We start from the raw sequence: 14340 nt of genomic DNA, 5'->3' as shown, positions 1-14340 counted from the left end.
GCCTATGTTAGGGAACATGGAGCTTTATCATATTGTTGTGTTGACGAGACATTGTGTTGTAAAGCGGACAAATATGGGGACGTTAGTGCCATCATGCAAGTTAAATCACTTTGTCTATTTATACTAAATTAGTTATAATGGGAAGACTATATATATATATATATATATATATATATATATATATATATATATATATAGGGAAATGATATCAGCACAACCATGTTTTAATAAGGGAAATGATATTTCTCCCCTCTAACGGATAAAATCCCCCCCCTTAACGTAATTCGTTAAGTTTTAAAGGCAAAGAAAAATGTTAAGCGGGGTGAATTTATCCTCGATGAGTGAACCATTCAACCATTCTCACGGGAAACCCCGGGGGGGGGGGGGGGGGGGGGCAATATCATTTCCCTTTAATAATTGCACAGAACTTTGCATTTTCTTTTTTAATTGCCTTTTGAGAGTTTTTTGGGAACTGTAATAATCTCTTGACAGCTCTTTGAATACTAAAAGATGGGATTTGCTAGGGACCATCGGAGAAGGCATTTCTCAAAACGGCTGTTGCATGGGAGAGCAGCCACCTTAGATGAATTAAATAAATAATCCAAATCTGTGGCTGCTATCTCATGCAACAGCTGGTCGGAGAAATGCCTATGCGATGGTCCGTAGCAACTCCCCCAAAAGACTTTTTAAACATGGTTGTGCTGATATCATTTCCCTATTCCCTATATATATAATGGGAAAACTTTAAAAAATACAATATGATAAAATCATAAAAGTTGGGAGTCATGGACGTGCCCCACATTATTTAAAACATTATATATGGATACCTATGTACATTATTGTTATGGAGGGATGATAAGAAGATGAGAACTTGTTTTCCTTGTCACGTGGTGGTGCTAGGAGTGCAATTCGGGTCGGGTTGGGTTGCCTAAACCCTCAATCCGACCCAACCCAAGGAACCCTATTTTCCAACCCGAACTTGAATCCGACCTGACCCGAGTTTTTAAGCTTAAAAAAAAAATTCATAAAAAATGTCGGGATTTACTCGGGTTGGGTTGCCTAAACCCTCAATCCAAACCCGAACCCAACCCGACTTTTTTCGAGTTCAACCCGTCAGGCTCGTGTTGAACCCAACCTGAATTGCACCCCTAGGTGGTGCAGATATGCTGCACGCACAATGGGCCATGGGTGATTTTTACAATTATTGTACCAATAGTCAAAGTAATTTTCCAAACCTAAAATCTTTATTGTTCTAATGAAAATCAAGACCTACACTTCTTAAATTGGATCCTCCAATTTGTTGGAAACCTCCTATTCAAGCATTGTTTGACATTGCATGTGATTTGGATCCCTTATCAAACTCATCACGTTTTCGTTGCTCGGGTGAGACAAGGGAGTTCTAGAATTCTCACATTTGGAATCCTTCAAAATAATTATAGGATGAGAAAATCGTGAATTGGACTGGTCTTATTAAAACTATTATTTGAATAGAAAATAAATATTTTTATTTAAGCTTATAGGGTCAAGCATGTAATAATAATAAAAAATCTAGAACACTTTGTTCTAGAACACTTTGTTCTTAAGGTAATGTTTAGAAATATTTGATGATAAACGAGGAATACAATCAAGTTAAGATCCTCTTTGGATTGGAAGAATTCTCTGGAGAACTTTGGAAAGAATTTCCTGCTTTGATGTCATTCCCCTCTAAATAGTAGAAAGAAAAACTTTTTTACGGAAAAAAAATTTCCACTGGAATATTTTTCATGGAATCCAAACAGGGACTCAAAGAGAAACCCTATCACCAGGATTACATGTTTGGTAAGCTCAATGGTCACATGTCTAACATGATTGGTGGGCCAGTTCTTTCACCAATCATTGCATTATATGTAAGTAGACCTGGCAAACGCGTGGGCTGAGCAGGGTTTGACCTGACCCGTACGGGTCCGGGTAAAAAATGACCTGTAAAATTTACTCGTCACTAATCGTGGATCGACCTGTGGATCACCCTTTTTTTCCTTTTTTCTTTGCTGTTTTTTCCCACACTATGATAGGATGATCCAAACCGTCCATGTGATGGGTAATAACGTAAATAGGTTGAGCCCAAAATATCATTTCCATAGGATGATCCTAGCCCTCTGCTCTATGTAGGAATCACATTATTATTTATGGAAACCTCTATAGATCAGAGGGCTAGATCATCCTAAGGAAATGATTTTTGGGACACAGCCTATTTAAATTGTGTTCCATCACATGAACGGTTTAGATAATCCTAAGATGTGGTCCATACAGTACAATCTGAAAAATACGGGATTATAAGGGCTTACACAATATAAAATCTAAATAATGTGGGTTTTTACGGGCACCCGCAGGTCCACCCGGCCCGGCCCAATTTTGACGTAACCCGTACGGGCCGGGTCAAATTGCAAACGGGTCACTAACTAGTGACCCGGACCCCGTAAATTACGGGTGGGGCGGGTGGACCCGCGGGTTAGTGACCCGGACCCCGTAAATTACGGGTGGGGCGGGTGGACCCGCGGGTCGGGGTCACTTTTTGCCAGGTCTATACGTAAGGGGGTACATGTCTCCCTAGTCCCTAGTATACATGGGTTAGTCCAAGATGGTAAGCTGTTAATAAAACTGTTATATATTATAAAATATAGTATATTACTAATAATGTATTTGGTATTATGAATTATATTATATAATAATAATATATTTTGAAGGGAGGAATCAAATTTTTGGGACTTGTGCAAGTTCCCTCCATTAATTTGAAGGGAAAAATCAAAGTCTTGAAAGTTGTGCAAAGTTCCCTCCATCTTTTTCATTTAGAATCTTTTCAAATGCTTTGGTGGGAATTATTTGAAATTTGGTGAATCCCACATGGAGATTTAGGATTCAAACTCCTTCACTCCTTCATCTATAAATAGGAGATAGTTTCACTCATCTCATTCAAGTTCTTTGGAGCTCTTTCTCTTTAAGAGAGCACCATGAAAGAACTTCAAGTCATAATAATTATTAATAATGTAGCCAGGGTGATTGTTTTAGGGAAGAATCCGAGGAACTTCTATATATATATATATTTTTTTTTTTTTTGAAAAGATTCCAAATGAAAAAGATGGAGGGAACTTTGCACAACTACATAATAAAGATAGCTTCCTGGAAGTGCCTTGGCTAATTAATTCTTCTGTTCTATTTTATACATTATGTTCTGTCTTAATTTTTACAACAAAAACAACACAAATGTAATTACTAAATGAGCAATGATAGATACAAGGGAGCCCTTGCATAAAGAGCAAGAAAATGGCTCTTCATTCGATCCATGTCATTTTCAGTTACAATTTAAAATTGGTTGAAAAAGTAAAATCAGTTACATTTGATGACGTGGATCCAATCAAGAGCTCTTTTTTGGTGCAAGGGTAATTATAAATCCCTCCCCCCTGTAGGATTATCCGCACCCCTTGAAATGAGGGTATGTGGCAAACTTTAATGATTTTTAATGTCAATTCACATTAAAGTGGTGTGAATTATCCTACACTACAGGGAGTGCGAATTTATCATTGCCTTAAAAAAAAACCATGTTAACAAACCAAAAATAAAACTAATACAGAACAAGCTATCCTTAATAACAAACCTAAGTTGAAAGAGGGAGCTTCTAACATAACCAAAGATAAAACTAATCCAGAACAAGATATCATCAACAACATACCCAAGCATGGTTTTAAATTTCGACCGAAATTTGATTTCTGTCAACCCCAAAATCGAAATGTACAATACTCGAAATGTTATAGGATCTCAGCCGAAATTTCGTATTTTCCAAAATTTAAGAAAATTCAACGAAAAATCTTGATTTTTTAATTATTTAATATTTTTCCAAAATTTCGACCGAAATTTGGTATAAAATAAAATAATATTTTTAATGGTGTACCGGATTTTGGTTGAAATTTCGAAGCCGAAATTCGGTGAGGACCGAAATGAATTCCGAAACGGCCGAAATTTTGAAATCGGTGAGGACCGAAATGCATCCGGAAACCGAAATTTGAAACCAAGAAAGTCGACGGGAGCTTCTAACCTACGCGTGGCGCCAAACACACCCACGATCCCACTTTCCTGCGCTTTGACCGTAAAAGATGCCCATTACGCACCCCGCGCATTCTAGAAATAAGCCCTTTCAAAAAAAAAAGAAGCAGTTCCTTGGATTCTTCCCTAATACAATCACCTTGGCTACGTACAGTGCCGACCGCATGCCGTTTAACGTTCGACGCTCACGAGGCCCTTTTCCCCTCCCCCCTTATTATTGTATTCGTATAAAATTAAAATCCCTTTTTTACCCCTCTTTTTTAATGTATTATTTATATATTATTTTCTTTCCCTTGTTTACTAATCTCATTCGGTTTTCAGAACGTTGCAGAGAATCAATCTTCTATGCTTTCTAACACTCTCTTCCCCTCGATTCAATCTTCTAGGTAAGTGTTTTTTAGTTTTTTTTTTTTATTTAATTTTTTTTACTTAGTTTTCATCTGAAGTTAGTTAATTTTTTGATTTTTTTTCTGTGGTTTGATGATGTTTTTTTTTTTTTTTTTTTTTGGAACTAGGTTAGGTTAAGTTGAAAAGTGAGTCTGCGATTTTCTGCTTTTTTAATTTGCTCAATCAAAGAAGGTTTACGGAGAAATTTTCATTTGTATTCTTTTTGAATTTCTAGGTTATGAGTTTTTCATGGATTGATATGCTTTTTAGGAATATATGAATTCTTTAATGAAGGTTTTTGTGTTGATTTTTCTATAAATTTTATTCTAGAAGTGCCTTGATAGGCGTTTAGAACGATGAGTTAGAAAGAAAAAATAGTGTTTTTTTTGGCCTGATTAATTCAGCGAAGTGATACTGCTATAGAATTTTGAAATCTTAGTTCAGGTAAATTTCAAGTAATATACTCGTACGAAGTAAGAGAGGTGTACTGAAGATGAGTGGCAAAATTGGAAAGAGAGTATAAATTTTGGGAAAGTCAGAATCAAATATGAAGTTTATAATATATAGATTCTTGGTAAAGAAATTTGACTGTATGTAATATAATTGTTAGCCAATGAATTAACTTCTAACTCTATGCTGATTTAAAAAGCCGGTGAATCTTATTCAAATGGGAATAGTGATTGGAGGCATCTCTTACATGCAATTAGAAAAGAAAATGAATGCCTGTTTGTGTACATAAAGAGTTAAAGTTTGATAAAGCAGAGGATGCCAATAAGTAGAATGATTATTTTATTTTATTTTTTTGAATGGCACAAGTAGAATGTTTGTTCTTGTTACGTGAGAGAAAAAGAGAAAATAGTGAGTTAGGGAAAAACTCCCCCCTCACTAATGTATTTATATAAAGCCAAGAGAAGTACAATGACAACTGTGCCCTTAGGCAAATACACTATATCCAACACTCCCCATCAAGCTGGAATGTAGATATTATACATTCCCAGCTTGCTACAAATATCATTTAACTTAGACTTAGGCAAGGATTTGGTGAAAATGTTTGCTAACTGGTCCACATATCGAGTAAAGGAAACATGTAACTCCCCCCTATAGATTCTCTGGCGAATAAAATGGCAATCAATCTCTATATACTTGGTTCTCTTATGGAAGACGAGATCGGTGGATATGTGAATCGCAACCTTATTATCACAGTAAAGCTGAGCTGAAGAAGCAGCAGAAAAACTAATCTCTGACATGAGGGACTGTAACCAAAGAAGCTCCCCACTCGTATGGGACATAGCTCGGTACTCTGCCTCGGCGCTAGACTTCGAAACTATCTCTTATTTCTTACTTTTCCACGATACTAGATTGCTGCCAACAAAGGTGCAGTAACCCATGGTTGATCTCTTATCTGCTGAAGATCATGCCCAATCTGCATCACAAAATCCTTCTACCTTGACATGCCCATTTTTCTTGAATTGCAAGCCTTTCCCTAGTGCCCCTTTCAAATAGCGGAGAATTTGAACTACCGTTGCCCAGTGAGAGGTACATGGAGCACTCATAAACTGGCTAACTACCCCAACTGCATAAGAGATATTTGGGCGAGTAACAGTGAGATAAATAAGATTCTCAACTAGACGACGGTACCTGCTAGGGTCATCCATCAAGTCTCCCTCTTCTGCAAGCAACTTGGTGTTTGGATCTATGGGAACACCAGCAGGCTTTGCCCCCACAAATCGAGTCTCCTCTAACAAATCTAGCACATATTTTCGTTGAGAAAGAGATAAACTGCTGCCAGAATAAGCTACCTCAATCTCTAGAAAATACCGTAGGCGACCAAGGTCCTCAGTGGAGAATTCTGCCTGTAGGAAGGTCTTCAGTCTCTGTATATTAATGACAACTATGCCCTTGAGTTATATCCAACAGTTCTAGCCCTTGAGTTATTGGAGACGTATGAGCTACTGGCTGTAAGGGACACATTTGGTCAAATGCTACCACCCTGAACTTCTCTTTAATAATGTGTTTTAGGCCTGGAAACATGATCTACAAGATGACAACTAGATCATGAAGCTGCATGATTTGTCAATGTAAGGCGCATACGGTGCAATGGCTTCACAGACAATGCTCAATTTGAGTAATTTGTTGAGTTACTTTTCCATGTTATGGTCAAGGTTTTAAATTTTGGTTTCTGTTTCAATCACCACGGAAATAGAAGTATTCCAGTTTCCATTTGAAATTTCGGTGGAAATCCTATAAAATCACAAAAACGTAAGGAAACATATGCAAATAATAGAATTTTAATATGGAACTTCAGAAAACATGAGAATAAGAAAAAATACATGCTTAGAAACCATCATATAAGCAAGATAACCGTTCATAATGGTTTAATAACATCGAACGCTTAGTGGCATGTGCTGCCTGTCACACATGTCTAATAATTCAGTACATACTAAATTTTACATGAAATTCATGTAAAAATTTATACATAATCCATACACGACATTTCACATGCAATTCTTACAAATCTAATTATATAAAGGCTACTGAAATTGGCATTACCATGTTTTAATAATTGCATTAACTCAGCTTGTCCTTGCTGTTTTAAGCAGCTTTCTAAAGTTATTACGGTTCCCTAAAATCTATGGGAAGCCAATTAAAACATAAAAGACAAGATGAGTTTGTGCAACTATTAAAACATGGTAGTGCCAACATCAGTAGACTATATAAACTATACTGATATATATATATATATATATATATATATATATATATATAGTTTACCATGAATGCACTTAAGATTTTGGTTTTGGTAAGCGTTTTGATTTCAGTGTCGCTTCGGTGGGGATGGAAACAAAAACATTTTGGTAGTTTTGTGTCGGTTTCAGTGGAAATTTAAAACCATGGTTATGGTAAATGATTTAAGAGACAAAAGCCAATGCTCAATGTTAGTGCAAGAAGATAGTAGTTTGGGTTGATTCTCCTCCTCCTTGATTTTTTTTCTTTTTGTTGTGAATAGCCTTTTTCTTTTATATTTTTGTCTTGTGTATCGACTATCTCGGTCCCCTCTGATTGCAATAAATTGGCTACAATTAAAAAAGGGTAGTGGTTGGGGAGTACACAAGATATTATAACGGAAATAGGGATGACACACTCAAATAAAAAGAAATTAAAACGAGGAGAAGCAAGGAAGCCAATTGGCAATTTAACACTCCGAACTTGAAGTTTGGAGATCCTACTGTGAACATGAGTGTTTGTCATTCATGGGATCCATGGCTAATTCAGGTTAAGGTGGGGGATGGAACATGAAATGGGAAACCAAAGATTATCTTTGATTTTTTTAGCAGGGATTATAAGGTGGGGTGGAAAGGTCTTTGTAAAAGTTATGGTTTGGATTACCAGCTGAGTGCATTGTAATCCCATATACACGGCACGTTGTTGTGCGAAAATGATGAGCAGCAACAACGCTAAATAATTTTGAGGGAGTGTGTGGGGATAATGATGGTTGGTGAATGGTGTATGTTTTTGGGTTTAAAATTGAAGGCCATGTTGGAATGAAATTTGGTGTAGTTTGAATAGGTGCATGAATTACGTGAGTGAGTAAGCATTTTAATAAGGAATCACAAAGGACAGGTGGTGTTGAAAGCATAAACTTTTTATCTATACTGAATTTTCCAATTTTATTTCTCTCCAAATTTAATATTTTATTTATCCATCTTTTGAAGACCTCATTTTTTTTTTCTTGCGATGGCTTTATTTCAGATTTCTTGAGTTTTGTGCAATTAGTTAAACCTTTTGAATTCCTCCACTAATCATTTAGATGAATTTTATGCAGCACTTTTTGGTGATTTTCTCGTGCAATGACTTCTCAACAATCAGCAAAGTTTGGTCCTATTGTTATTTTGAAGATTGTTAGAAATTCTTTTCTTAAGGTATTGTCTTATTCTTTTATTCCCTAAGGTATTGGTTATATTTTTATCTTGTTTTCTTTCTTTGCTGTTTTCTTGTTTTTCAACTCTTTCTCTTCTCGAACCCTCTTGGGCTTAGCACTGTTAAGTATAAAGGGAAGTTTCATTTTAATGTTTATTGGATATTGCTAGCTCACAAATTACATCTTGACCATCCTCTTCCTTTTTTGGTTGCTTGCCCTTTTGAATCGCTAGGCATTAAGATCTCTGGTTCTTCTCTATCTTATTTCCCTTCCAGGCAGCCAGTTATGATTAATATTTTTGAAAGATGATAATCATGATTAATTGAGATGTAATTCTACTATTATTATCTATTACATGTTCAAGCATTTGGACCGTGTTACTAAGCTGGAAACAATTCATTTACTGACAGGGATAGACATCTTAATAGGGATAATAATGTAAAAATGACTACAAAGGAAGGTTCCGATAGCCCCGGATGGACTACTTCATATTTTGTGCAGACAACTGAGGATGTTGTTGCAAGAGCGGTCGCAGCTGCAACTTCCACCGTTCGATCACCACGCCCATCTGTAGTCTTTTCATCTAAAGATGATAGCAGTAACAGCCAACTTCAGAAACTACAGCGGCAGGTTACAAAAGTATTAAAAGGATTCTCATCTCCACCTCAAGTGAAAAGAAGATCCTATAATCCAGAAGTTCTTACCAGCCAAAAGCGACAATGGGCAAACTTTCAGTTGCAGTCCTTGGTACGGTTTTCCCAATTATGTGGTCTACTTTGCTTTAAAGAAACTCTCATTTACTTCTGATATTTCCAAGGTTATCATGCCCATGTACATTTAGGGTGTGTTCGGCAACCATTAAATAACCGCATTCTCCACTTTTTTAGGCATTAAGAATGTGAAAGCGCAAAAGTATCTCAAAAAGTCGTGTTCGGCAATCCGGCCCACTAAGCCCATTTCTAAACTTTTGCCTTCTTTTTAGGCTAAAAGCAAGAATTCTTTGGAGCTACTAATAGTCGTTTCTAAGATTCTCATCAATCTGTTTCTCGCCCGTTTAATTGGGTGAGAATGAGAAGCGTTGCCGAACACGCCCTTATTTCTCCACTTTGCTTTAAAGAAATTCTCATCCGCTTGTGATATTTCAAAGGTTATCATCAAGGATTAAAATTTCGGTTTCGAAATTTTGGTCGAAATTCGGTAATAATTTTATTTTTTTGGCCATGTACCAAAATTTCACAAAAAAATAAAAAAGTAGAAATAGCCGAAATTTTGGTCGAAATTTTGAAATTTCGCTCGAAATCTGGGCCGACACCGAATTCATGTGCTTTCAGTGTCGGCCTTGAAATTTGGCTGAAATTTCAAGCCATGGTTATCATGCCCATGTACATTTATTTCTCTGAATATTGTAGGGTAGTAGATATCCTTATCTTGTAAGTATGAAGGTTCTTGACGTAGTTTGCTGTACAATGGAAATGAAATGATGTGTAAGTCTTTTTCTTTGTTTTTAGGAATTGATTTTGACCAACTGAGCTTTTGCAGTTCTATCATTTATTTGGTTCTTATTGTTGTATTTTGACCCTTAGATTTTAGAATTAATTTTCCTATAACAAACATAATTATCACAACAATTGAAAGAGGAGTCATCCTCTTGTCCACCTTATTTACTCTTGTTTGTTTGTTTACTTACTGGGATTTAACTCTCTTTGATTTAGTTAAATCTCTAAAAGGCAATTTGAATTCATATTTCTTTGTAGACCCCACACTATGACATGCCTCCCGGTCTGGTGACTTGATCTCCATATTGACTTGCACTAATCAATTATGACATTGCTTTAGCTGTGAACAGGATTTTTTTGAGTAGTGTGTTAGAAATGGGTATCGATTGTCATTTATTTTGTTCTATAGCTAGGAAATTGTTATTTTGGACATGCTATCTTTTACTTTAACTGTCTACCTGGCAAGTCATATCAATTTTCTAATCCACTTCAAGCATAGTATTTAATGGAGTTTGAAATTCAACAAGTGCCAAATTTTATTTTAATTATGTGCCACCAGCTTATATATGTCCATTGCCCAAGAAATGCACCATAAAGTTTGAAACAATAAGTTTCTGTCCTTCTCTATAATTAAAAATAAAATATACAAATACATTGCATGTATCCTAACTTGTATCAAGAAATATTTGTCTCACTTGTTGCAACCATGGACTACCAGCAACATACCAACCGAGGCATAGGCAATGAAGGGCCTAGAAACCTACTTCTCAATCAATAAATATCAATTCCCACCTCATCGTCACTAGAATCATCTACATATAAGTATTAACACCCTCATAAAACCGTCTTTGGTCACTCTATTTTATGAAGTTTCTCTAATAAAGTTCAGGTCTTATTAAAAATACCAACTCGACTCAACTCAACAAAGCCTTTGTCCCAAACTAGTTGGGGTCGACTAAATGAATCCTTTAGAAAAATTCCATGAAGAAGGTGAAAGGAATCTACCCGGCTCTAATCCTGGCTCTAGTTGGGTTCTTCTATGTGGATCATTTTCTTCCATTCTATCCTATCCAAGGTCATGTTCTCTGTTATGTTCCTAGCTATCAACTATTTCCTCACTGTTTTTACCCAAGTTGTTTTCGGTCTGCCCCTACCTCTTTTTACTCCATCAATTTGGCATGAGTCACCTCTTCTCACCGGAGCATCCAAAGGCCTACATTGGATATGACCAAACCATCTTAAGCGGTGCTCTCCCATCTTCTCCTTAATTGGTGCCACCACCACCTTTTTACGAATGTCTTCATTTTTAATTCTATCTAACCTTGTGTGGCCGCACATCCATCTAAGCATTCACATCTCCGCTACACTCATCTTATGCACATGTTGCTTCTTGGTGGCCCAACATTTTGAGCCGTACAACATGGCTGGCCTCACAGATGTTTTATAAAACTTTCCCTTCAACTTGGTAGGGATATATGGTCGCACAGAACTCCTGAGGCAAGCTTCCACTTCAACCAACCTGCTCTTATTTTATGGTTAACAGCCTCTTCAATCTCTCCTTCCTTATGTAGAATTGAACCAAGATAGCGAAAGATATACCTCTTAGGTACCTCCTATCCACTCATATTTACTACACCCTCATCCCGCCTCCTTACATTACTAAAGTTGCATTCCATATATTCTGTCTTAGTCCTACTCAGTCTAAAACCTTTGGATTCCAAAGTAGTTCCCCATAACTCTAATTTAGCATTTGCTCCTGCTTTGGTTCCGTCGATTAATACTATGTCATCTGCAAATAACATACACCACAACACCTCATCCAGGATAGCCTTCGTAAGCTCATTCATAGCTAGTGTAAAATGATAAGGGCTTAGAGCTGATCCTTGGTGCAATCCTATTGTAATTGGAAACTCGCTAGACGTGCCATCCGTGGTCCTGACACTAGTTACTGCTCCATCGTACATATCCTTAATCACATCAACATATTTAGTTGGCACTTTTTTCCTTTCAAGAACCCATCACAAAACAATCCTGGGAACCCTATCATACGCTTTCTCCAAATCAATAAAAACCATATGAAGGTCCTTTTCATTTTCTTTAAATCTCTCCATTAACCGCCCAATCAAGAAGATAGCTTCCATAGTCGATCGTCCAGGCATGAAGCCAAACTGATTCTTTGCTACCTTAGTCTTTTTTCTTAGTCTATGCTCAATTATCTTCTCCCAAAGTTTCATGGTGTGGCTCATTAGGTGCAACTCTGAATATCCCCTTTATTCTTATAAATCGGTACTAATGTACTCTTCCTCCACTCATCAGGCAACTTAGTCTTCAAAATATTGTTAAATAATCTAGTTAACCAAACCAAACCCACATCACTCTCCAAGTATCAATAGGAATATCGTCAAGCCCCCTAGCCTTACCTAATTTCATATTTTTCATAGCTACTCTTACCTCTGATGTTCGGATTCTACGAACAAACCTTTGGTTTGTATCATCAATAGCGTTATCAAGTTCTCCCAAACTCGCTACAGGTTCTCCATTAAATAACTTATCGAAGTAACTTCTCCACCTCTCTTTAACCTCGATTTTTTTACTAACAATCTTTGATTCTCTTCTTTGATGCATTATATGATTCAAGTCCCTTCTCTACCTTTCTCTCATCATAGCAAGCTAGTAGACATCTTTTTCACCCTCGTTCGTCCCTACCCTGTGGTACAAATCCTCATATGCCTTGCAGAGCTTCTCTTACTGCCTTCTGAGCTTCTTTTCTAGGCAATTTATACTTCTCAATGTTCTCCTCATTTCTACACTTATGCAAACATTTATAACACTTTCTTTTAGACCTAATCGCCCTGATCTCCTCATTCCACCACCACGTGTCTTTAGATGGCAGCCCACTTCCTCTAGATTCTCCAAGTACCTCTCTAGCCACTTTCCTGATATAACTAGACATCCCATTCCACATAATATTAGTCCCCTCATCAAGACTCCAAGGTCCTTCTTTAAGAAGTCTATCCTTAAACATCTTTAGTTTTTCCCCTTATTAAAAATACCGAAAGGTGGAAATATTTACAAATAACCATAAAGAGGGAACAAAAGTTCCCAAGGTAAAATTATTAGGAGGAGAAAGAAAGAGCAACTTAGATGAGGTATTTGATGAAATCTAATAATCCACTTCTATATTGGCTAAAACAAAATGCAATGCCATCAACTTTATTGGAACGTCAGGGCCATTCTTCTTCTTTTGTTTGAAGAATATAAATATTAAATATTATAATAAAGGCTACTCTTAAACATTGTTAATGAAGAAAGGCATTAAAGTCAATTGAAAAGAGAACTTCTTTAATTAGCTTATATAAAGTAGGCATTCAATAAACCTTTTATAGAGAGGAATAAGGCACACAAAAGGCTTATAGTCCAACAATACTACTCATCCTATAACTTAAGGGAATTAAAAGACACCTATAGGACATTTAAAAATTAGAATATGGGCCCTATGATGGTCCTATGTCATGCGATGAATTCTAGGATGTTTTTCTTTATGGTAATCAGAGGTGGCCATCTATGTGCTTACGTGCGATTGCCACAAGGAGGGTGTGGGCTTGAGGCCATTCACTGCTGCCTAAGGGCTCATCAACTGCCTACTGCCTACTGCCTAGTGGCTCTTGCCTAGGGGTACAAGGGTGAGATTTATGCCCTAAAGTTGACAATTTCACTTGGATAAGGGGGAAAATGTAAGGAAAAGACCTGTGAATTCCTTTTGCAGGAAGAATCTTGGTGAATTACTAGGCTTGACAAGGACGATGAAATTGGTAGGCAACTATTGAAAATTGCTATAAGGAGCATAGGAAGTGAATTGATTCTTATGCCGTCCATTGATGTCACTAATTTAATTTTCTTTTAATGGAGTTAGTTTGAAGATGTTTGAGGCAATATTAGGTGACATTGGGTAATTCGGTCTAGGATATGAGCCTTCTAACTATATCATGAGGAACTTCACTCTTGTGGCTTATACAAGAATAATAATGGAGGGTTAGAACAACAACAAATGGGTGAGAAAGCCATTGGGGAGGTAGTCAACTGTACTATTAGCACTACCTTTTTGGAGAGCTATGCACGTAGTGCCATCTGACCACTCTTTCAGGTCTTGACAATGTTTAGTAGTGATAAGAGGATTTCAATGGTTATATTCGTGAGTTGATGGTCTGGTTGAGGACTACACATTTATTTCTTTTAATAAAAAACAAAGACAATATAAGCCGATATTGGAGATCTTTGAGGATGGAAATACAACTCCACTAGCCCCCACATTCAACTTGTTTTATTTCTTAATCCCCGAATGTATTTAGTATCCCCCAAAATCCTTTGTTTTTTTAAGGATATGGTTACATTTGTGAGTTGATTGTCTGGTTGAGGACAATGCATTTATTTCATTTAATAAAAACAAAGACAATATAAGCC

The 14340-nt window shown here is 36.7% G+C and overlaps 1 protein-coding gene across 7 annotated transcripts in view; it reads left to right on the top strand.

Annotated features, from left to right (window-relative positions):
- The first annotated feature begins 4154 nt into the window (after window positions 1–4154).
- Window positions 4155–14340, top strand: part of LOC143863526 (uncharacterized) — a 53947-nt gene continuing 43761 nt past the window's right edge. For 2 of the 7 annotated variants that reach the window (XM_077374216.1, XM_077374217.1), the window contains exons 1-4: window positions 4155–4302; window positions 4399–4463; window positions 8288–8384; window positions 8794–9130. In XM_077374216.1, coding sequence (XP_077230331.1) covers window positions 8828–9130 — 303 coding nt within the window. In that variant the 5' untranslated portion in view covers window positions 4155–4302; window positions 4399–4463; window positions 8288–8384; window positions 8794–8827. The remainder of the gene's footprint in view (window positions 4303–4398; window positions 4464–8287; window positions 8385–8793; window positions 9131–14340) is intronic. The other 5 variants (XM_077374213.1, XM_077374212.1, XM_077374214.1 and 2 more) reach the window with 4 other exon arrangements.

The sequence above is a fragment of the Tasmannia lanceolata genome, unplaced genomic scaffold (genome assembly GCF_043159265.1).
Source record: "Tasmannia lanceolata isolate RefF3 unplaced genomic scaffold, GAP_Taslan_0.1 ptg000044l, whole genome shotgun sequence".
Taxonomy (NCBI): domain Eukaryota; kingdom Viridiplantae; phylum Streptophyta; class Magnoliopsida; order Canellales; family Winteraceae; genus Tasmannia; species Tasmannia lanceolata.
The sequence above is the reverse complement of the archived record's forward strand: the minus strand, read 5'-3'. Positions and strand labels throughout refer to the sequence as shown.